General features: G+C 44.1%; 3 protein-coding genes across 3 annotated transcripts in view; 1 reads left to right on the top strand and 2 right to left on the bottom strand.

The window, feature by feature from the left end:
- Positions 1 to 5,360, bottom strand: part of MEI1 (meiotic double-stranded break formation protein 1) — a 37,905-nt gene extending 32,545 nt beyond the window's left edge. Inside the window, exons 1-4 of the mRNA XM_041481573.1 lie at positions 5,208 to 5,360; positions 4,840 to 4,963; positions 2,440 to 2,490; positions 572 to 645 (exon numbers count right to left, since the gene is read on the bottom strand). Of these exons, the coding sequence (XP_041337507.1) occupies positions 572 to 645; positions 2,440 to 2,490; positions 4,840 to 4,963; positions 5,208 to 5,324 (366 nt within the window). The 5' untranslated portion in view covers positions 5,325 to 5,360. The remainder of the gene's footprint in view (positions 1 to 571; positions 646 to 2,439; positions 2,491 to 4,839; positions 4,964 to 5,207) is intronic.
- A 38-nt stretch (positions 5,361 to 5,398) lies between these two features.
- SNU13 (small nuclear ribonucleoprotein 13) lies at positions 5,399 to 8,848 on the top strand. Its single transcript, XM_041481491.1, has 3 exons — positions 5,399 to 5,486; positions 6,292 to 6,412; positions 6,976 to 8,848. The coding sequence occupies exons 1-3, from the start codon at positions 5,484 to 5,486 to the stop codon at positions 7,236 to 7,238; spliced, it is 387 nt and encodes a 128-aa protein (XP_041337425.1). The 5' UTR covers positions 5,399 to 5,483; the 3' UTR covers positions 7,239 to 8,848.
- Positions 8,849 to 10,163: 1,315 nt separating this feature from the next.
- Positions 10,164 to 23,887, bottom strand: XRCC6 (X-ray repair cross complementing 6). Its single transcript, XM_041481490.1, has 12 exons — positions 23,759 to 23,887; positions 23,545 to 23,654; positions 23,307 to 23,445; positions 20,123 to 20,377; positions 19,079 to 19,262; positions 17,552 to 17,738; positions 16,205 to 16,373; positions 14,897 to 15,058; positions 13,867 to 13,996; positions 13,067 to 13,167; positions 11,377 to 11,490; positions 10,164 to 10,650 (listed from the first exon to the last, which is right to left on the bottom strand). The coding sequence occupies exons 1-12, from the start codon at positions 23,847 to 23,849 to the stop codon at positions 10,454 to 10,456; spliced, it is 1,839 nt and encodes a 612-aa protein (XP_041337424.1). The 5' UTR covers positions 23,850 to 23,887; the 3' UTR covers positions 10,164 to 10,453.
- Between the last annotated feature and the right edge of the window lie 245 nt (positions 23,888 to 24,132).

The following is a 24,132-nucleotide window of genomic DNA, read 5'->3' as shown; positions in this document are numbered from 1 at the left end:
CTTTAAATGAATTCAAGGAATTGCTTGCTTGTTGTTCCTTTTCCTCTTTCCCCCCTCCACCTCTTAAGTGAGCAGATTAATTTCTCACCACTTTTGCTACTTCTGTTTTTTCTGTATCCCGTGGGACCATCATAAACTTAGGAACAAAGACAGTGAGAGCCCACAGCACAGGTTGGGAAAGCTCCTCATATAACTGAACAGTGAAATAGGAAAAGAAGTATCTGAGGAAACCACACAGCTTCATAAGAGTATCATGAAGCCCTATGGCTGCAAGGCATCATGAGAACAATATAAAAACTCCATGGCAGACAGTAACACTGCCAATGTCACAGCTGGGGAACTGGCATTAGGACATCCTAGGTCAGATGGGAGGGGGTTTTGAGCAACCTGGTCTAGTGAAAGGTGTCCCTGCCCATGCCAGGAGGGTTGGAATTAGATGATTTTTAAGGTTCCTTCCAACTCAAACCATCCCATGATTCTGTGATCCCACTGCTACATCCCAGTCTTGCAGGGCCACTCCTCAACCTCTGAAAGACTGGAAGGAAGGGGAAGAGAACTCATCTTCACTGACCTCCTTCTGACTTTCATCCAAAATGCAGTATAAGTATTGTTCTGACTTCAGCTCCACAACAAGCCTCACCAGAACTAGGCAGAAAAAACAGGATCAGTAATACACACACAAGAGCACTCACAATCCATCTTCCATGGGGCTTTAGCAAAGCAGTGAGCAAAGAGCTTAGAAATGAAATGAGCACAGATGTGCTGAGAGAGCAGGGTTACAGCAGCATTCCCAGCACTATTACTTCTGATAGCCCAGCTCAAGCTCTCTGAGGCATCATTCCAGCAGTCCTGCTTCAGCTGCACTACAAAACATGCATGGAAATGAGCTGTAGGCGACAAACGGAGCCTCAGGACAGCAAGTAAACATAAGGAATCAGGAAAGGAAGGGGGAAAAAAACCTAGCTTAAAAGCTTAAAAAATTATGGTAATTGAATAGACCAGGCTTCCTACTGTATGAAAACTGGCCTTTAAAAATGTATCCTTCCAGAGAAGATACCAGAACTGAAATTGCTGAGGATCCTTAGATTCACACTCAGAGCTCCTCCTTCAGCTGCTGCTGTCCCTAAGGCAAGTGAAGTCTACCAGGCACTCCTCCCCACTGCAGATTTCCCACACACCTTACCAGAAAGCAAGGTGCCAGTCACCAGAGTGATGCTGGTCACCTCCTCAGCCCCAAGCAAGTGCTGTTATTATTGTAAGAACTCTGCCAGCTCTGTACTAATAAGAGGAATCAGCAAGAAATTATGTTTTCCAGGCAGTGGCAACACATCACCTGGGGTTTCCCTAACCAAATCACAAGAGAGTTGCCTGATGCTGGCAGGCTGCCTGTGCCTCCACACATATACCAACAGGCCAGTTGCAGCAAGCAAAGTTCCTCCTCCAGTACTTCTAGAACTGGCACCTGAATGTTCAGCCAATAAAATTTTGGCAAGAGCCCCTTTACTGAGACACTGCACACATTTCTGTACAGGGTTTGGTAAGGCTGTCTTGGATGTAGCTTGCTGTCATGGCATGACTCATTTGGAAAACCTACACTTTTGATTCGTATCCTAGGAAAGCATTCTAAAAAGAAATACCAGAGACTTTTGGGCTTACCATTTCTTGGTATATCCAAGGCAATGCTAGACCTGCTTCAGCTACACATCTCAGCAGAAGCATGTCTGAGACAGGTGATTTATAGATGGTTTAATAGCCCTGTCTTGCCCCAAACTCTCAGAAACTTAAAACACTTTCAAGACTTAGGCAACACTAATTTAAAATTGCTCTGTTAGAGAGCATCCATCTCTCAACAGACTGGTAACTTACAGAAGGACTTCTCTACTTTTCAACTTCATTTCAAGCAAGTGTCTGGAAACTAAAATCCCTCTGGAAGAAGTTTGTAATAGTCCTTTCATGGCTGGTCATGAAATGCATCATTGCACTGCTGGTATCTCTAGACTCAGCAGAGGTGCCCAGGGTTGACTGGACTGCAGAGATTCCTTTGTCAGCCCTGCAGAAATTTCCCTCAGTTTTCAAATAAGGGACTGCTCACAAAGAGGAATCTACAGCCGGTACAGAAAGCAGCAGATCCCACAGACTTCCATTTGTTTTGACAATTTGGTCAGGTCCAATGATGCCAAGGTTGAGACACTGTTACCCATCTGATATTAAACTCATGACACACACAGAACCTGTGAGAGAAATGCTAAATATTTTAAAATGCACGCACTCCCCTGCCCCCCAGTATTGGAGCAGACCACTCATTTTTGTTGCATGGATACCGATGGTCTTCCCTGCTGAAGCTGTGGCGCAGCCGAGCATGTCACTATAGGTATCACACAAGACAGACTGTCCCCTTCACAAACTGCCAGTAATTGAGACGTGGCATTTGTCTCTCACCTTCAGCTAACAGGTTCAGGGCACTGCTGTCTTCCACAGAATGCAACATCCCTACAAGACAAACCACAACAGGTCATGGAACTCATTCCTGCTTCTGATCGCCAGTGCTGCAATTCCTTCTTGTTAAAAGGAGCTGATTTTTTTTTTTTTCAGAACTGTTGTGTTTTCCCTGCTTCCCATAACACCAGCCTGACTTTGTCAGACGAGGGTGGATACTCTCCAGGTGTATGGCAAAAGGTGCCTCCATAAGCAGGACAGAGGCACATAAGACACTCGGTTCTCTTGCAAATTTTTTGTGCGCTTTATAGTTGAAGTCAATGGCTCCACCTATGTCAGGGAATATGTAACTGCTGCCACCACCACATCTCACTGTGTGTATCCAGTATTACACATCTGAAACAACACCCCAGAATGACAGAAGTGTATTTTGTGCTCTGTGTCCTCCATTCTTACCAGTTACTATGAAGTCTTCTCCCTCCACAGTACTGAAAACCCTGAAACCAAACCTGAACACCAGGTTTAAATCATCCTGAAACTATTCCAACATTAAATTCAACCTGAAGGCGTCACTTCACAAGTTAATTTTACAATGAGAGCATAATACTGGACATATCAAAATAAACCACTGTCTCACTCTACTACACCCCAGCAGACAAGAAACTCCACCTCCCAGCCCCTTCCAACCTACAGCACCAGGCATATGTTCAGATCCCCACTTCTGCCACACTATATCACTTGTTTCAATACATCCAGTCTAACTACCTTCCCTCTGAAGGTTCCATGATGTCCCAGAATTTTGACCAACTAAAGCAATGTTATGACAGGTGAAGAAATTACTTATTTTATGCCTCATCTGCCCAATCCTTAGTAATCTCTAGAAAAGATTTGTATACAGCATTATTGAACATTACAATATTAGCTGCATTAAATTCAGGCTTATCTGAAACACAACACCTCATACGTAACACTCCGCACCCCACCTCTCTTAACTCTCTTTCTTCTGCCTGTGCTTAATCAAATATTCTCTCTCCAAATGTATTTTCCTGAATTCACTATTAATACTTCCACCACAGCACTGCTCAAACTGCTGGGGAGGTCCCCCTTACACTCTTGCACCAATTAATCCTTGGTTCATCCAAGCTCTACTGAAAATGAACACGACATTGTTTGTAGCCCCAAGCTTAGGATTCCAACTGCTCTAAGAGTTACACCAAGTACAATAAAACCCAAAGCTATCCTCAAACTATCCAGTCATAAAGAGAATTCCCTTCTGAGAGAATTATTAAAGCAGACAAGAGCATTGAAATGCAAGCACAGCATGCCTGTCTTCTGAGGTATTTTGTGTTAGGGCCATACAGTGCAGGGTTGAATTGGCCACAATCACCACTTTTTCCACTACTCTGAAGGATTATGTGTGCACACACTATTTTAAAAAATGGTGCAATTAAAAGAATAAAAACTGCATAAAGTTCTGTTTCTAATAAAGCTGCTTCCAAAATGTGCCCAACACAATTTATGGGCAATCAACTGTTTGAACAATTCAGTGTGTCAAGGCAAGGATAGGGTCTTGGAGGTTACTTTTCCCCAAAGAACAAGAATTATCTGTGAGGTGGAAATGAGATGGTGGAATTGAAGGAATCTGGTATATCTGCACTTTGAAGGCACTCTTATTTCTACCCTCCACCCTTCCCTTCCTGCCTTGCTGTTTCTTCATTTAGACCACTATTTCTTCTCCATCAATATTTTTGATGTTTCAAAGATATTTCCCTGCTACGCAAACAGAAACCAGTAAGAGAAGTTCAAGATCACAGAGACTTACTGGAAAGACACTTTCTGACATCCTGCTCTACACTGTTTTGCTGAGGCTGACTCACCAGAAAGCAGCAGGTTTTAGTTATACAGCAACAAAGATTTCTACAAATGTAAAGTGATGGTGTAAAAAAATCCTACTACACAGATCTGTGGTTTGCACATTCAATATTAAATCCTGCAACACCTTTTTAGGCTCACACTTTGATTTCTGTATGAATCTTCATATGACTCCAGAGACATGAGACCAGAATGGAGAGCATTCAGGGAAGAGTAAAATGCCAGGCACTCCCTATTCTCCAGAAGGACTTTACAGATACGTCAAGATACTTTGAAAAATCGCAAGAGATTTATGAACAGGCCGATCCTGCACCTTGGGGAATGAGAAAATTAATTCATCTATTCTAAATCAGTGACAGGCAGTTTTCTGCAGGGAGTAATTACACAACGGTGGAAGGATGGAGGCAGGCACCTCAACGTTCTTTTGCCTTTTTGTTTTTTTGGCTTGAAATGTGGGGAAGCTTCACATGTATTCAACAAAAGGTAGCTACCTCCTCCCTGCTGCTGCACCAGCCTCAGCAGAGCTCTTACCAAAGAGAGTTCCTATCAAATGCATGCACACCCTCTCGTCTGGCGCCAGCAGCTGGACGACAGGCAGCGCCTGCCAGGCCAGGGCATCCTGCAGGCGGGCCAGGACGTGCTTCTTGCGCACCAGCTGCGGATCAAACACAGCGGCCCGTTAGGCCCTGGGCCCGAGCCCCGCGCTGCTCCCACCACCCTGAGGGGAAAAAGGCCACCAGGGCCCGGCTGCCGAGGCGACAGGGCTGGCCAAGGGCCACACCGGCCAGGCGCGGCCCCAAACTGAGCGCCGGAGCGCGGCAGCCCAGCCGGCGGGCCCGCTGAGGGGGGCTCGGCGGCCCAGCCGCACACGGGAAGGGCGGCGGGGCGGCGCTGCCCACCGAGGCGCTGCCGTCGCCCAGGGTCTCCACGGCGCAGGCGAGGCAGAGCGGCGGGCGGAGCGGCAGCGCCCAGCGCGGCCCGTGATCGCCGCACGCCACCGCCGCCCCCGCCGCCATCGGCGCTGCCGGGGCTGCCGAGCGGCTCCGCCCGCCGTGGGGGAAGCGGCTCCGCCCCGGGGCCGCCCCGGCGCCGCCTCCCTTCCGGCGGCCGCAGCAGCGCTCCCGCCTCTTCCCTCACAGCGCGCTCGGGCCCACAGCAGCGACCGCGCCGCGGCCATGGTGAGTGGCGTCGGGCCCGGTCTCTTCTTCCTCCTCCTTCTTTCTCCTCTTCCTCCTCATCCCATTCTTCCTTCTCCTCTTCCTACTCCTCTTCCTCCTGCCTACTCCTACCAGCCTGGGGTAGAGGGAGGCCGCTCTCCGGCTGCGCGGCGGGCGGCACGTGGAGGCCGTGCGGGCGGGAGCGCGGCCGCTTGCAGGCTGGAGGCCCGGGGGGCTGGCGGTCCTGGGACACCCGGTAACGGGGGACTCTGTGTCTGGGGTCACCCCCGGCCGTGCTGGGAGCCGGAGAGGCCGCGGTTCTGCCAGCGCCAGTCGCTAGCACCGCTGGTGACCTCGCTGCTGGGCCACCCCGCTGCCCGTGTTAACGTTAGAAGCTATTTGTGGTTTGCAGAAATAACCCTGATGCGTGCTCTTCTGGTGATTTCTCTAAAATTTTTGTTAGTCTGTTAATTGACACTGTTAAGGTGCACCGAAATGTTTCATTTTGTGTAGTGTTTGTGGCATAAAACGCCTGAAGACTGCCCCATGAGTGAACTGCTGCTGGTTTGCAGGGTGTAGATTGTGAGTAGATACACTATTTATTTGATGTAAAGCATATCTTTCTTACTTTCCCCCTTTACTTTGATACAAGAAGAATACTTACTCTTTTAGGAGTAAAATGCAATGGTGTTTCTTCTGTATGGGCAGAGCAGATTAGACACGACTTCAGGAATCATTGTATGTGGTGGACATGATGCCTGTGCAGTGTTGATCGGACCAAAGCCTCCTTTGCTGCTATTGTAATGTTCTTCACTTTTTCCTTTAGAGTGAGGCAGAAGTGAATCCCAAAGCTTACCCGCTGGCTGATGCACAGCTCACCAAAACGCTGCTGGATCTTGTGCAGCAATCCTGCAACTATAAGCAGCTACGCAAGGGAGCCAATGAAGGTGAGACTTGCATGTTGAAAAGCGTGTACAAGTCACAACAAGGATTTTGTGAGATGCTAGGGGTAGAGATTGTCTTTTCTCTTTAGCTGTGAATCAGTCATTTTATATAGATCTGGTTATTGCAGGTGTGTGTCTCCTTTCTCCTCTTTCAAGCCTGCTTTAACAAGATTCAGGGATAGAACTAAGCTGTAATCTTTTTGACTTTTGTATGCAGTTCTGGTAGATTCCCCGACTGTGTTCCTGGTAAATAGTTTGTAATCATGCATACTTCAGTGGTGTGGCACTGGGGTTACCAGATACCTAACCAGTTCAGAACCATAAAGGCTTGGGTTTGAAGGTACCTCTAGTGCAACCCCCCTTCACAGTTACCTGGGGCTTCACCTAGTCAAACTTGTAAACAAGTCCCACAGTTCCTAAGGATAGAAACTCAGCAATCTCTTAGAGCCCATGTTCCATGCACTAGATCTTCTTCCCACTGAAGCCACTTTCAGCATCTCCTGAAGTTGTTTTACATTAGATGTGCTTTCCAGGAAGACCTAGACTGACTCCAGTTTCTTTTACAGCCACCAAAACACTGAACAGAGGCATAGCAGAGTTCATTGTGATGGCAGCAGATGCAGAGCCCTTGGAGATCATCCTGCACCTCCCACTTCTCTGCGAGGACAAGAACGTACCGTACGTGTTTGTGCGCTCCAAGCAAGCCCTGGGCCGGGCATGCGGCGTTTCCCGGCCTGTCATCGCCTGCTCCATCACCATCAAGGAGGGATCACAGCTAAAGCCTCAGATCCAGTCTGTACAGCAAGCTATAGAAAGACTGTTGGTCTAAGTGCCCATGAGTGTGTGTGTGAAATAGAAAAGTGCAAATTAGGGGAAATTAATGTTTTGCTTCAGTTGAGATTATAGTTTTGATATCAATGTTTCATTTCAAAATGCCATATTTTTGTTTAATAATGGCTTAATTCTTAGTGTTTCCACCTTCTATCCCCCCACTTTTCTATTAGCCACTCCAACATTTTCATTCTCATTGTATTACTTCTTGAAAAGTGACTGTTCAACTGTGTTTCCTGTTTTATGTTTAGAAGGAGGACAGAAAAAAAAGTCCCCCCCCTTGTCTTCCTGTCTGCCTGCTCAGGGCTTTTTTATCCCACCCATCAGCTTTCTCTGTGGTGCAGTATTTCTGCTTAGCTTGAGCCTCCAGCAGGTGTGAGTTACTCTGTGTTTCTGAACGGTTTAGGCTGAGGAAAAGGTTCCCTGTGTTCAGGCTGCTGGAGTCTGTAGGTGATGGAGCAGGCAGGCAGCAGCTACTGTGTAGCAGCAGATGAAGCCAAGATCAGCACAGCCCTTATTCTTGAAACCAGACAAGAGACTTCTATAAGAGATGCACAGCAAGCAGAAATCTTATGGCAGTACACAAGGGGAACTCTCTTAACTTGATTATTTTTAAATACTGACTTTTTAAGAAAAAATAAAAATGCTGCCGGGCTAAATACAATTGTGATTCCCTTGGTGAAGTATTTGCAACTAACTGGAGTGTTTCTGCTTGTCAAGCTAAACTGCTCACAGGCTGCCTAAAGGCTATTGCAGTGCAGCAATTTATTCTCCTTCAGTTTCCTTTGTATGGACTGTTACCACTGAGGCTGGGCTCCCTAGAAAAGTTAAGTACAAAATACATGGCAGAGAGCAGCCTGTTGTGGCTGATGAGTACCCTACACCTGGCTGTTAATTGTAAAAAGTGCCATGCTTTTTAGGTACTGCACTCTAGTCACCTGACTGAAGACGAACCCTTTTAAGTCATGGCCAAGGAAACAGAGAACAAGTAGGTTTTCAGATAAAGTAATATGTGTCTCAAGAAGAGAATGCTGAATCATCTCATGTCCTGGAAAAGCAGCATGGAGCACCAACAGCAGTCTGGATTAGTGGTGTTTTTATGGATATAGTTTTAGTTAAATACATATTGTATAATAAATGCACTTCTGCTCTGATCAGAAAAGTTTAAACTCCTGTGTTGGAATATCAAACCTGTTTTCTATTGCAGGATGCCAAAGCAAAATAGTGTGGAAACTCCATTAGGTGCAATAGCAGAATGGAAAATAAATTTTCCTGTAATGTTTCCACAGAGGCACTAACTTCTTACCTCTCGTAAGTACATCCCAAGCAGATGAAGTGAGCTCATGAAAGACTGAAGACATCATGTTTGTATATTTTTGTAAATGGCTGATACCAGTAATCCTTGCTGAGATGAACTTGATCCAAATACTTCAGAATCCTTTTTATTTGTGTGAGGTTTAGAAGGGCTCCTGTTCCCTTCTACTGATGCTGACTGTTGAGCTAGTTGTGTTTAGAACTACAGCTTTGCCAAGGATTTGCCCTATTGTACCAAGACAGATGATGTAAGAGAAAGCACACAAGGAGCAGAAATAAAGGATACTTGAGCAAGCAAAACTGTCTTTTTCTGCTCTGAAGCACCCCATCATCTTGCCTTTTAAATTTCTGCTTCATGTGATAGCCTGTATTAAAGAGAGGAAAAAAAAAAAAAGCCAGGAGGCAGATCTAATAACCTAGAACAAAAATGCCACAATCATCCAAAGCCTGGCACATTGTGTGCCTGAGGGTCAGCAAGCCAAGAGAGATGTTAACAAGGGTATTTGCAGAATTCAATACACAGACAGGAGAGTCTCACTATTCCACTCTTCAAGCCTTGCTAAAACAAGCATTTACAGTAACTTCATTGCCCAAGGGCAAAGTAAATTGAGTGCTTAGGCAAATCTTTATTATAATTAACTAATCCAGGCTGATTGGAAGTGTAACAGGTAATGTAGTTTCAGTACTGCAGAGCTCAGTGCAGGCTAGCTGCTCTCTGGAGGAACTGAGGTAGAAGTGAGCAGCATGCTGGCACAGCTAGGACAGTCACAGTGCCAGAAGGGTGGTCACAGCTGGCTCCACACGTGCCACTCCACAGCCTGGTGATAGGACAGTTTGTGAGCCACACACAGGAATCTCTGGACACTAAAAACACTATGCAGACCAAAATGGACACCTCAGGTATCCAATGTTTGTGTCCCATAAAAAGAGATTAACTAAACAATTAGTAATTTCCCAAAACAAATGCAACAACTGTTTATTGGTTTTAGTCTTGCACTGCAAGACAGGTGGGGCATGCCAGAGATGGAAGTCTAAAACCCAAAAAATCCAGCTGCAGCCTTCTTAAGTATGACTAAAAAAATAAAAAATACTGTATGTAACAAGGGCTCTCTCTACAACTTGCTATTCTTCTATTTTAAAAGCACAATAGTCTGACTCATATTCACTTAGAGAGGTGGAAAAGCTCTATGCCATCTCAGTAATTTAATTGGGATAAATGCTTGCAGCCTTCCGGGGAACACGATTTATTTTCCATTTTTAAACCAGCTTCTGCTATTACCATTTAAAAATGGAACACCTGTGTGTGCAGATTTGTTAAGTGCCCACTTTTTGCCCAAGGGATTGGATACTGCTTCCCAGAAATTATTTTTTTCTTTTAAGATCTGCTGGTAATATTTGTAACAGTGATGGCAGAAAAGAACCCAATTTGATTACTAGAACTGATACTGGCTGCTCTGGAGGGTAATACATATTTATACCCTCTGTTAGGACACAGACTCAATCTGCTGCTCGAATTCATGAGGTGCCATCAACACAGGTCACTGTGTTTTCTTACCCTGAAGTGAGTTCTGCTGTCTTCATGATGGAGAGACGGACAGCACAGTTGGTGTTGCAAAGGAAAAGGTCCAAACTTTTATTAAGAAACCAGCAAGGCACAACTCTGTCCATGTGCAATGGGTGACCCGAGTTCACAGGGAATTTAGTTCTGTCTTTAGCTACTGTCAACAGAATCCAACTTTGCAGAGATGATTCACGACTAAGTAAAAAGTTTCTCTGCTGCTAGACAGAGAAACCTTTAGTTGCCATCTCTTTCATAGCGAGATTAAATACACACAGCACCCACATAAGACAATCAAGATTCTAAACAGACAGAAGTAAACCAGGGCCTTCCTCTCCAGCTTAGTGCTCATTGAAGTATTCAGTTAAAGCATCCACGAGCTCCTGCTTCTTGCTTCCACACCTCAACCCCAAAAACCTACATGCATCCTTCAGGACAGGTACGGTGAGCTTGCCTAGAGTGCCCTTCTGCACATGACTCTGCAGCTCATCTTTTGAGACTTCTACCTTGGGCCTCTTCTCAGTTTGACCATCAGAAGCTAGAAAGACACATTTTAGATCACAAAGATTTTAAAAATTAGAAAGACATCAATGTTTCTTACACATACCATTGCTAATGGCCATTAGCACATGGTGCTTTAACAGCCACACACTCACAGACCTAGTTTCCATGTTTGAAGAAACAGGTGTCACTATGTAAGCCATGCAGTATTTCATTGATAGGAGTGATCTTAGCTGAAGTATGAAACTGTGTGTTCTGATGAAAACACCACCCTCCAAATGAAACTTAAGGGATTCTAGTTGAGACAGCAGAATGCAATGATTCCACAAGGAGCTCAGCTAACTGATACTCACTTTATGCAGTCTTTCACAGACTCCCAAATTACACATGGACTTCAGCATTGCTTACACATTTAAAAGTCTCACCAACACAAACTGAAAGCATGAGTGATTTTACTACTCTGTTGTAAAACAGAAAGTTACTAAAATTTTATTTATTTACATATATATATTCTGCAGTAATTTACCCACATTACATCCTATACCTCACTCTGCAGCTTGTCACTCCAGTAACTCCTCAACTGGATACCACAATGTTCTCTACTCAGTAGAATAGAATCAATACTGGATGTAATACTTCATTGTGGAGACTGGTAGAGTTGTTGCACAAGCAGCTTCTTTAAACTATGAGACAAACTGAAAACACAGAAGCTTCTAAACAGAATACAGACATTATATTTTGAGTCTGCACCACCACTACTTACCTTGTTTTCTCTTTACAGCTTTCACATCAGGACTGTAGTCAGGGGGATAAACCAGCTGCTTAAACTCGTCCACCAGGCTGCCCAGCCTGTGGCTCATCTGTTCAGACTTTGGCACTGGCAAAAGATAAAGATTTGCCCTCTTAGAAACAGTGTGATCACAAGAAAGTCTGCAAGGCCATCCCTGTTGCCAGATAAACTACCAGCTCACCTGGTAGGAAAAATACAATGCTCATTCTACAAAACCATTAGTGTATGGAACCACACAATACTTTATTTTGTAGGATTATGTTAAACATTCACCAAGAAGGGACTTAAAAAACATGAACCAGATTAGGTATACCAACACCACTCTGTATTGGGATGAAACACCAGTTCATCAAGCTCTCAGCTGTAACTTTAGGGTCTACAACCACCAAAGAGACCCCTGGGACAGAAGAAAGTGTGCACCAAGGGGAACTAACACATGTTAATGATTTTGGGGAAATGATTACCACACGTATGTTTCTTCTGAGAAAACCTACATAAACAGTTTTTTCTGTACTAGAGATGCACGATTTTGGTGGAGATATCCCCTCATGCATCCAGCACTGTGATAAAGAACACCTGCTTCTTAAAGCTGCATTGGTGCTAACAAGTCTTGACTGTTTTTCAGTAACATCACCAGACACAACTGTGCTTCTGTAATAACGAGTCCACAAGTGTCCTGCAAGCATGCAAAAATGCAAATACTTGTGTTATGATACAAGTATTTAAATTTCTTCCAAATGAGAAATTTACAGCTCTTGGTAAGAGTTTGGACATCTGGAATGCTGCATCCAGTTCTAGGCTCCCCAGTACAGGAGAGATATGGAACTCCTGGAATGGCTCCAGCAGAGGACAGCAAAGATGATTAAAGGACTGGAACAGCTTCCTTATGAGGAAAGTCTGAAGGAACTGTTCAGCCTCCAGAAGAGATGGCTGAGAGGGGAACCTCACTAAGCATCTGAAGGAAAGGTGTCAAGAGTGTAGTGCCAGGCTCCTGGTGGTGCCAAGCAACAGGACAAGAGGCAATGTGCAGAAACTGAAGCACAGGAAGAGCCATCAGAACATGAGGTAAAGCTTTACTGGGAAGGTGACTGAGCACTGAAACAGGTCACCCACAGAGGTTGTAGAGTATCCCTTGCTGGAAAAACAATTGAAGACCTACCTGGAACTAACCCTGTGCAATGTGCTGTAGGATAACCCTGCCTGAGCAGGGGGGCTGGACCAGATGACCCAGTGTGGTCCCTCCCCTCCTGACCCACTCTGTGATTACACAGGACACTCACATATAAACTCTCCCAGTCACTAGGTGGCAGCCCTGACCCCAACAGAATAATTCATTCAGTCCATTTATCACACTGAAATATTAATGAGAACCTTGAGGAGAGGAATTTCAGAGAAAACATTTCTCACCATATGAAAAAGGTGATTCAATTTTAATTTTGGATGGTAAAGTGAGCATTTTTTTCTTTACCTTAAAAGTGACAGCAATAGAAAATAAGGTTTCAGTATTTCAGAATGGACACATCCAGAATCCTAAACAGTGAAACTGCACACAACTGAAATATTTCTTAAAAGACAGTTGGGTTTGTAGCAGCACATATTTGACTTGTAACAAAGTCATGAGCCCCCTACCCTGCCTCCCTTCACACCCGCCAATAGCTCTCACTTGTAAGATCTTCAGCCTGCTCTGGTTCCATCATATCCAGCGCCAAAGCCTCCAAATTCCTGAAGTGCTGCTGCAAAACTGGGTTCTCAAAGCTGTCAGCCCTGTCAAGAATCCCCCAGAATGTCAATGCATGCTGCCAAGAAGACAGACAAAACATTTAAGATCTACCACTAACTTATGTCAGAATAAAACTTCCCTCTTTCCCACACAACAATCCATTGCATCAGAACTGCTTTTCCTCTTTGCAATTTACCTGCTGAATCACTCTCCTGTCATGTATCAACCACATAGGAATGCTGTGTGAGAGTTAGAAATGAAGAGAGTTCAAAAGGAGATAGGGGCATTATACTTTAATAACAGTTATGGTGGCTTCCAGGTATCTAGGAAAAAATCTCCCATCAAAGTACTTCATAGCATTTATCCCAGCTATAATGAAAAAAAGGCCTAACTCTTCTTTCTAAAGTGCTCTAATTTAAATTATCTGGGTCTGATCTGCTGTAGAGTGGCAGAACCACAATAAAATGTGATACCTCTGCAACAAATGACAACAGCCCAGAGAACAAGAGCAATTCTACAAAGAACTCCAGAACGTGCTACATAAAGCATTGTGGTGCCTGGGTATCCAGAATGATTAAGAATAAAGTTTGCACAAAGCTACTGCAAAGAGAAGCAATTTCTATCAAAATACATCAAAATCTGATCTCAGGAACACCACAGCCGAACAACATGTGCAGTAGAGCAAGAAATGGTTGTGCTTTCTTCCCTGTGCCACCCCCTGCACCCTATTTATCTCCAGGTACCTGTATTTGAACCGCAGCTTCTGAATTATTTCCTTCATTTTGTCTACCTGCTCTTGGCTGGCTGGCACATTTTCTGTAACATCAACATTACGTTTGTCATCTGCATAGGGTAGAAAAATCAGGTGGAAACCTGCACAGAAGAGAGGGAGGAAGACAACAGTTACACAGAAGCATGGTCTCAAAATAATTTATGGGGAAAACCAAGATGGTTATTATCTAGGTCTGATGACTCCAAACTAACCTCCTGTTTTGTTGTTAACAACAGCAATCCATAATACTTCCAAGTGTCTACAGCACCACACTCAATCCCAATCTCAATGTCTGTAACCAACATCACTAATGGCTTTGTGAAAGACATTCAGACTAAATTCATAGCTATGAGTTGGATACCAGTGACTTGCTTTATATGCAGGAGATCAACTAGTCCACCTCTCCCACTGGGTCTGAGCTCGAGAAAGATTTGTTTGAAAATCAAGATATTGCCCACATTATTCTGAAACACTTTACTTTGTACACAAGCAGTGTTACTTCCCTACTTTACATTCTTCCAGAAGATGTTTTTGCACTTAAAGAGGTGAGAAAATGCAAAACAGCAAGAACCTGCTCCCTAATCATTCCCCACTCGTCTGATGTGGCATGAGGCTCACTATATGTGAGATTATTTATTTAATACTTTACAATCTACTCAAGGATACAACATAATTCAAGAAAAGATATTCTGTCTAGTCTTCAAACAGGAAAAAAAGGCTTTTCATTTCTACATCAGTTATTTGAATCTGATGAAAAGAGGTAGAAGGCAGGAAAAACACTCTAGCCAGGTCATAACTGAGCAGCACTGATGCAACTGGGGCTTTAAAAATAGATTCAACACCAGATGCTTACACTGACAAAACTGAAGAAAAGGAATGTTGGAAAGCATTTTCCCCAGTTTTAAGGGGAGGTAGCACTAAGAACATTTTCCCTCAATCCATGACACCATTACGCTGACTAAATCCAATCATACAGGGAAAGGCAGCATCTCTTCCCATACCTGGAGGGGCTATCTGCACTTTCTGCTCATCCAGCTCTTCCTCCTGAGGAAGCAGGGCCACAAAGCGAGGAGGGATGTTCCGGCGAGGGGTGTATCTGCACAGCATCATCATCTCCCTCTCCAAGCACTTCATCAGTAGGGCATTAAACAGTGTTGTACTCCCTGCAAAGGAAAGAGGGGATTGGTTAGACTGACAGCTTGCTTTGCTCCTTTCTTCTGGAATATAACCCTAGACATTACAGTGTCAAAACCTGTGACTTTCTTTGAAATGTTTGCATTATTGTGGAGGCAAAAAGCAAATTTTGGAAGGGAGAAGACTCAAAGTGGACAATGTTAGTGAGTCTCTCCTGACCAGCAGTGAGAGTTCTGGTGGAAGAAGTGAAATCACTACCATCTGAGAGATTGAATACTGTGAAATTTTATCTACCAAGTCTATTTTTGTTTGGTAGGACATCACAATAGAAGCGGATCATAGACCTTTTGTGAAAGTAACACACTAAGAATTCAGACTTCAGTACTCCTCCTGAGGCACATGTTTGTCTCAGGTATATTTCACCAGGCATGGTGGCCAGGGAAAGACTGACATATAAAGAACATGGTTGAGCCAGGAAACTGCAGTTAGAGAAGCAAGCATAAGTGCTTTTCTTTAGTCAGACACTGCAAAGCCTTTGGTCATAACTCAGCCCTCTTCATCCACTGCTAGACTGAGGAGCTAAAGGTTTTTTCTTACTACTGCAGATTTGGATATATTTCTAGATAAACAGACGTATGTATACATATAAAAAGACAAAAAAGCAGTTCTAAATGTCCTTGCCTTCTGTCTTTACAAGCCCATAAAGCACTGTTAATTCAACTATACTTCCTGAGTATCATGTTTCCACTCCCAGCTGATATGGACTTAAACCAGCAATTATCTCCCCAGGTTTGGGATTTAGGTCTTTCTTTTTTTGTTGTTGGTTGCTTTGGTTTGGGCTTTTTTAACCATCTTTACCTTCCTGTCAGGTACTAGGATCCTTCACTTTCATGAATGGCTAAAACAAGTACTTTGGGACTACATCTGCATGGTTTAATTGGCTGCTTGTCATGATGGATAAACATGAAGCACAATTGGCTGCTCTGCTATAGAAGAAAACAAGAAATAGCTGCAGCTGAGAGGGGCAATAACAGTCAATTCAGTTCTTCTTAACATTAGCAAGTTTTTAAGTTAGACAAAGCTTTTACACTCAATGATCCCCACTCAAACACACGGTGGATCAGCAGGTTACACTAATGCAAGGTGATAAATCTCCTCTTGCCATCTTTGCTTACCTCTCACCAGGGACTCCTCAGGATAGATGAACTGGGAGGGCCTGACATGATGGTGCTGCTTTAGCATTGAAAGTGGTTTGAAGCCAATCAGAAACAAACCTGGAGAATCAAACTGTTTTACTTCTTCTGTCTCCTCTTTCTCCAGCACAATCTGTCGGTTTCCATATGTCTAAACCAGGGAAGAGCAGATGAGAGGGCTGCCAGCATAAAAAAAAATGAGGACCAGGAGGCAGGACAGGGCAGGAAGTGCAGGAAGAGGATGCAATTGCTGTGTTCCACTACTTAAAAGAAAGTTACAGACAAGACAGTGTAAACTCTCATGAGTAGTGCACACAAGTGACAGACAAATTTTACCTGAACATAAGTAAAATGCACTTTTCTAAGAAAATGGCTAAGCCCTGATACAGAGAAGCTGTCACATCTCATCTCTGGAATTCTTCAGAGCTGTCCCAAAAAAGCCCTGAGCAACCTGATCTGGTTTTGCTCTGGGCCAGGTTATACCAGACTTTCAGAGGTCCTGTCCAACTGTAAACTTGCTTCAGCAGATGTATGTCAGCTACCTGCTCCTGACAGAAATAGTGACTGAGAAACAATGTTTCTGTAGCACCATTCATGCATCACAAAATCAAAACCATATTATAGTCCAGCTGCTGAAGGTAAACCTCAGGGCTTAATGCTCAGCTTTCTGTTTATCTCCTATACTTTATTTCAAGAAACTAATATCCACTATAAATAGACTTAATACTTCATTTTAAGACAACAACTTTAAGAAGAGACAAAGCACACTTGTGACAGAATACCTAGCAACTACATAACCTGTTTTGAAATAAAGCTGTGCTTGATCACAACGTGACACTCAATTTACATCAGCCAAACTATCAAGCAGGAAGGCAAAACAAAGAAAAAGTTATACAAAAAACTCCAAAGGAAAGATGCCTTTTGTTTGGAAAGCAGCTCCCAATCTCCTGTGATTCACACTTGTATGTTTATAAAAATGGACCAGATCTGTTCCTAACGAATCCAAAGCTGACAGCAGTGCCAGTGGCACGGGGTCACACAAGGTCAGGCTCTGACAGCCTCGTTCTCCCTTACAGAAAGAAATGACCTGTGTTCCTGACAGCACTTCCACCAGCACTCTGCCTTCCCATGACAGTCAGGCCAGGGAGACAACCCATTCTCACCCTGCAGAGCTCACAACACGACCAGCCTGTCCCCAGCTGCATACAGATGCAAATATTTCTGTATCTCATCTTCAAAGTGCAATACAAACAAAAGCAGCAAGGGAATTGGCACCTCCCTCACACACCACAGAGACAAGAAAAAGCAGGTACATAATCAAAAAGTTACCTGAGCCCTTTTAGTGTCACTGGGCAGGAGCAAGCTGCCTGTTTTTCCACTAAACATCCTTGTTTTGGTTTTAACTGGTTCATTAGTTTCCCGATAAAGCTTCACTGGATATGGTTTATAAGCTTTTTGAATAAGGTTGTAAACACCAACAGAAAGAGCCACATCTTTGCCCAGATGCAGATTTAGCCTGTGTAAAAAAAGCAGATACAGACTTGAGATTCCTGAAAAATCACTACTGCAGAAGAAAATCACCTCCTCATGTAAGTTATTTCCTTTGATCTTCTCCTGTTCTCCTCTCCCAAAATCACATGTATCTTTGGAAACACACTATCACTTGAGTCGTAATTTCACTTGAATAAAAATATTCTTGCAATATCATCATTTCTCATCATAAAAGTTATCTAAACACAAGCAATTTACCATATTTCTTTGACCTTTTTTTCACTGAAGGGCAGCTATGCTCAAACAGAGAACAGGACAAGTTCCCATCTGGGTACCCCAATTATGCTTATTGTAATGTCCATGAATTCTCATAGCTGTTTAAGCAGAAGGCAAAATTCTCCCCAAAAAACCCACTAAGACAAACAATACCAAGATTTAAGAAAAAATATAAATCAGACATTAGAGAAAAAATTAGATGTGAAAGTTTAAAAATAGAGTCAATCTTCAAGTTATGAGAGCAGAAGAGTGAGTTACTACAAATGCAACTTCCTCTCTTGTAAAAGGTATCACTGGTATGGGATTCTTCCTCCCCAGCTATTGGAAAACTTAAGGAACATTCCCAGAAAAGAAAATAAAGCTGCAAGCAGGAGCAAGAATGCCAGTGACAACAGCTCAGGTTGGGATACTTTATTAATATTTACTGGGGAAAAAAAAATTAGGCCTTGAAGTTCATTCCCTTCCTGTGCTTCCACATCATTCTGCTATGAACTCACTCCCTAAAAAAACAACTGTTATGGAGCATGTGGTTCCAAAAATACTTTCTATCTGCTTTGTCAAGATCCCTTTAATCTTTCTTAAGTATCTCTAATCTTTTAGTAGGAGATTAGAAATATCAAGGCTGTGTGAATCCATGCCAAGTACCTAGACAGACTGACAACATATAACTATTTAATAACAGGAAAAAATACCTGGCATTCACATTCAGATGAATTTTTTTCTAGTTAGTATTGGCAAGAAAAGCCAAATTTCAATCAGATTTCACTGTACACTATTTCTTATGTTGCAGCTTTTTAGATAAGTATTTGGCAATTATGTACTTCTTAACAAATCATAATTTCTGGTCAAGCTCAATACAGCAGATATCACACAGAGGAAACAAGAGGTCCACTCTGCTCCTCTCATCCACAAATATCCTTGGAAACCACAGAAGAAACACCAATCTTGGACTGAAGAATTAAGACTGAGGTATGTAAGCACTTCAAAGTGCCTTTAAAGACCAATCATTCCAGAAGAGGAAAGTGAGATGCAGTCTGAAAATAACATCAGGTGCCCCTGCTGAATGATGCACCACAACTAAGCACAAACCTGACCAAAGCCCGTTTCTTCGTCTCCTTTGCTCGTACTTTCTTCATGAGATGTTCCAGTTTCTCTGACTCTTTAGGCTGGACCCCAAGGTCCTCATCGTCTGCTACATTTATAATATCCCTGTAGAACACAGATATATCAAACCCTCCAGGCTTCTTCAAGTGCATCAAGTCCAAGATGATACCTAGAAACAACGGAAGAGATAAGAGCACGGTAAGAAACTGCTTTTTTCTTGCATCAGCATGTATCTCAGCACTCTCAGATTTCTCTATCTACACAAATAATTTACGTAAAAATAAGCTCCAAACTGTCATCTGCACCAGATGTGAAATATTCTGGAGAAAGGGGCGATTCTAGGGCAAGAGGCAAAACACAGTCTTTAACTTCAGTCAAAACAATGCAGAATAGAAAATGTTTCCTCTCTAATTAAGAATCTGGACAGCGATGAATATGAAATGGCTCTGATAAGCTCCTATAAAATATAATCTTACCTCAGGCATAGAGGGGAGTAACAAGTTCAGAAAATCCCCTTTCCTTTAATTACAGGGGCTAATGGATTAAGGAAGCCTCACAGCTTCTAGATCCAGGACGCTTCCTGATTTCCAAAAACACTGGTTACCTCAGCTACACAGTTGAACTAATGCTGTCTACTCTCTGAGCTCAGGCTGATGTCCTTCAGCTAATTCAAAATGGAACCATTAAAGTAATTTTCCTTTTGTGTTAACTTGGTGTTAGCATTCCCTTCCTGGAAAATGGTACAATAACAAAAAACGTTTATTTTCTTGGGCCTGTCATGTCCCCATTTATGCTATCAAACTAGAAAGAGATCCTGGAAAACAAGTGCTAGCTACTGAATACCAGATCAGAAAACATATATTCTAATTCAGATCAGATACCAAATTTCTAGCTCAGGAACTTTCAGAAACATTCCCCAGTTCTGATGATTTTACATCTTTTTCCATCACAAACCAGCAACGCAGTTAACATCTGCTGCAAAGATCCATCACGTTTACTGCGCGTAAAATGAAAAGGGCAAACAATGACCTGTGTCTCTCAGATCACCAGCTCTGGTCCTGGCCAGCTTGGCTTTAGCACTGTCATTGGCATGAGGGTCATCCTCGTTGGTGAAGAGCATGATCCTCTTGTGGCTCAGCCTGACTCGGACGTCACTGAAGAGATTGGAGCAGGCCCAGAGCGCTTCACCCAGGGAATAGTCGGCGCTGTGGCCAAAGCTCTCCCGGAAAAGCGCCCGTCCTTCGTCTCCCCTGTACTGGTCCAGCTCCAGAACACGCTTCGCACCTGCAGGGGCGACAGCAGTCACAGGTGTGGAAACCCAGAGCACCGGGAATATTTCTCTGTCTGCTCTGGGGTGCCCTGACCCCCAGGGGGGCACTGACTTTGACCCTCATTCATGGAGAAAGTCTCCTAGACTTCAAGATAGGCTAGAATCCACAAAAGTGTGAAATAGATTATAGAGAGTAGTGTAGGGGTATCACTTGGTGAGAAATTTAGGTTTTGGGATTTTTAGTGTGTTGTGGATGGAAGCAAGATGGAGGGCACAGGGTGTCATCCTGGGTTTCTTCTTCATGCTTCTTCTTCCTTCTTCTCCATAGCTTTTTTGGGTGGCATTTTGTAATTGGACTGAAAAGTCTGCGTTGCGGGCTCTTTGGGATCAGTTATTGGGTTAAAAGGGAAAATAATCTAGGTGTCAGTTCTTAATTGGATAGTTTAGTCTTAAAAGACCTTGTAACAAGAGATTGTTGGCCATTTTGTGCCTTCTAATGAAAAGCTGCCAAACTCACAGTAATGAGACTGTTTTACTGATAAGGAATAATAAATATTTGAGTGCCAACATGAACTACCCTCTCAAGTGCCTTCAATCCAGACCCAGAGAAACCAGCAACTGGGACCCCCACACACAAGCACTAGGAATACTGACAGAAGCACCGTGAGCTCTTCCAAGTATGCACCAAGGAATTCCTTGCAGCTGACATCCAAGGAATGCTCCCAAGCACCTCTCTGGCAACGTCCTTCCAACACCTGGCTGAGAAAACTGTCCAGCATGGCCTAACATCTGCAATATCACAAGCCAGTCACCAATGAAAGCAGCAGCTAGGGCAAGGGGACACAAAAAGCCCTGGCACCAATGTGGCCTCTTTCTGTGGGGAAGGGATCAAAAACAGACAGGGATCAAAGTATTGCAAACCCCCTCCACTGAATGCCAAGTGCTCAGCAGCAAACTGCACCTGCTGCAGAGGCACAGCAGACTGCTGCACCATCACAGAAAAGAGAGGAGCCTGAAATGCATCCTGCATCTCCACAGCGTGCTGGGAAGGTGGAGAACTCCTCCTCCTCCTCCTTCCTCACCCCTCATGTCAGAGAGAATGCACACAGAGGTGAGATGAAGCCCACAGATCACCACGCTGAGCACAGCAACATTCAGCTCAGGTGTCCACAGCCTTGCTGCTGCTCTGAGGATTTCTTCAACCCAGCTAGGACTCCTTTTCCCACATGTCTTACAGCAGGTTCTGTTCTCTCCTGTTACTCTACAGTGGGAGACAAGCTTTCATTTTTCAGGCACTGCATTCTGCAGAGCTTCTTCCTTTGTCCTTCACTTAAGCTCTATAGCACTTAAAAAATTTCATTTGAAAATGCTTTCCTCTGCTTTTACTATTTTATTTTCAACTCCTCTCAACTCCTCATCTGTCCTTTAATGTAAATCTTCATAATAATGTACTCCACAATAATCACCTATAGCATCTCCTCCTTCCCCAGGGGCAGCAAATACACAATTCTGTTCCTTTTGAACTGAGCTTTCATATTTTCTAGCTTCTGTACTGCCTTGGTATATAACTCTGAATTTCATATTAAGTGTTAGCAAGTTCTCTTCCCAGGGCAGTCAGACAAAGCAATCCTTTTCCAGCCTGGGAACCAAGGACACTGTTGCAGCTTCAGGCCCAAAAAGTGTAAACAACAGCAAACTGAGGAGAGCAATCTGGGAGGATGGGACTTCATAACCTGAAGCTGTAATTGGAAAATTAACCCCAATATGTAAATGGACCAAAACTTATAAAAGTGTGAAACCTCGTGACTGAGCGTCTCTCTAGGGTGGAGCCACGGCCAGGCTCTTGTACTGCCCAAGGTGAATCTTTTGAAGGCCTTTTAATAAATACCTACTTTATTCCTTGAACTCTGTCTAGCCTCTGCTCCAGGTAGCCTGAGAAGGCATCAGAACAACACCCACCTTTGACCTGTGCTGTTTTCATCCTCATGGTGAGGATACTGCCTCTAACATGGGAGAAAGGACAAGCAGGGAAGAAGGAGGAAAATGAAAAAGCAAGACCTGTAAGGCACTGTGTGCCAGAAAAGGGAGAAGAACCTAGGGCAGTCCTATCATGCCTCTATTGTAATAAATAATAATATTACAATAATAATACTGTAAAAAATTCTGACAATAGGATAAGGCTCAATTATTTCAGGAGAAGCCCCTCTCTCGTTAAACCTGCACCCCCTAGTAAGGAAAATAAAATCAAACATCCTTATGATAAAGGCTACGATGAAAAGTTGCAGACAAAATTCCCCCAGAAGACTCTCAACTGTCAGACAATCTGTCAGCACTAGCATGTATTCTTTGCACTTCTCCTACTGCCTTTCCAATTCAGCAAGCAGCACTTGTTATCAAGCAGATGGTATGCAATCTTAAGAAAATGAAAGAGCAAAATTCATGAATTGCAGAACTTATTATGGAAATAAGAAATGGAACACCCCAAACAGGCTACCAGATTGAACCACCTGTTCTAGATGACACTGCTTGAGCAGGAGAGCTGGACAAGATGACTTCCAAAATCCCATCCAACCTCAGCCAGTCTGTGATATTCTCCATCAGCTGAAATCTGTGGTGCCTTAACATGGACACACACTTTTCTGATGGACATTCAAGAGTTCTGCTGAGATACTCTAAGGTCTAGCAGACAGCAAGTGAAGCCACCACATTAAAATATAAGAAAAGGCATAGGAAAGGATCTGAACCAACTCTAAGAGAAGACGCTAGGCTCTCATGAATTTTCTAAGCTTTCAATAAATATCTAAATCTATCCCCACCACCAACAGTAGATTTCAGTAAGAACTTACCTGATAGCTCTCTGATTTTAGAGAGAACAGTTATTGACAACACTACTACACCAATTTCCTAACTCCATCTTTCTACAAAACCTTCATACCACTTTACCTGGATTGTCCAGCTCCTGGAGAACATAAATGTGCTTGAAATCTGCCGCATTCTTGTTGTTTTCTGTACCATAGAACACAACACTTAACAGGTCCCTGTCACTGCTGATAATTTTGCTGGTATACACATTCCGGATGCACTGAAAAAAAACGCACCCAGGTCAAAACTGCAAGAAAATAGTTTTCAGAAAGGAGTGTGAAAGTCTTGCCTTAGCAGTTAGCAGTTTATCCATCCCTACCTGGATGGTCATGTCGAAAGGAGTCTCTGCGTCCCCGTCGGACTCGAACATGGCCCTGGACGCATCCACCAAGAAGATGAGGCTGTCCCGGCCCGAGAACCTCTGCTCCGCTACCGAACGGGGGGAAACAGTTTTAGCAGCGGCCCCTCCGCCCGCGGAGCCTGCAAAGCGGGCAGTGGGCCCCGATCTGCCCTCCGTGAGGAGGGGCCCTTACCGACCGCCTCAGCCCCTTCCTCCTGTTCCTGCGGCTCCTCCTCCTCCTCCTCCGGCCCCTCGCCCCGGTAGAAGGACCCCCAGCCCGCCATGGCCCGCGCCGCACGGCCCCGCTCACGCTCAGCCAACAGCCGACTGCCGGCTCGCCCCGCCCCCGCAACGACTCTGACCAATGGCGAGAGAGGGAATGAGCCGGGCCCCGCCCCTCCCAGGGCATTTGCCCCTCCCCCCCGCGCGGATTGGCTGCAGTGGGGTAGCGAAGGGCGGGAGTTCCTCACGCCCTGCTCGCGGCTCCGAGCCTCAGCCAATGACAGCGGGACTTGTCCGTCCCCGCCCCCCCGGCTGTAGCTCCGCCCCGGCACTGTCGCGCAGTGA

The sequence above is a fragment of the Pyrgilauda ruficollis genome, unplaced genomic scaffold, assembly GCF_017590135.1.
Source record: "Pyrgilauda ruficollis isolate IOZ18807 unplaced genomic scaffold, ASM1759013v1 scaffold56, whole genome shotgun sequence".
NCBI lineage: Eukaryota > Metazoa > Chordata > Aves > Passeriformes > Passeridae > Pyrgilauda > Pyrgilauda ruficollis.
The sequence above is the reverse complement of the archived record's forward strand: the minus strand, read 5'-3'. Positions and strand labels throughout refer to the sequence as shown.

Excerpts from the sequence above, each read along its gene's own strand:
- SNU13 (XM_041481491.1), top strand. Across the intron at positions 6,413-6,975 it reads ACGCAAGGGAGCCAATGAAG|CCACCAAAACACTGAACAGA; the intron begins GTGAGACTTGCA and ends TTTCTTTTACAG.
- XRCC6 (XM_041481490.1), bottom strand. The coding sequence starts at position 23,849 with ATGGCGGGCTGGGGGTCCTTCTACCGGGGCGAGGGGCCGGAGGAGGAG. Across the intron at positions 13,997-14,896 it reads AGTGCAGATAGCCCCTCCAG|GTTTCCACCTGATTTTTCTA; the intron begins GTATGGGAAGAG and ends TCTTCTGTGCAG. Across the intron at positions 11,491-13,066 it reads GCAGGCTGAAGATCTTACAA|TGCCAAAGTCTGAACAGATG; the intron begins GTGAGAGCTATT and ends ATCTTTTGCCAG.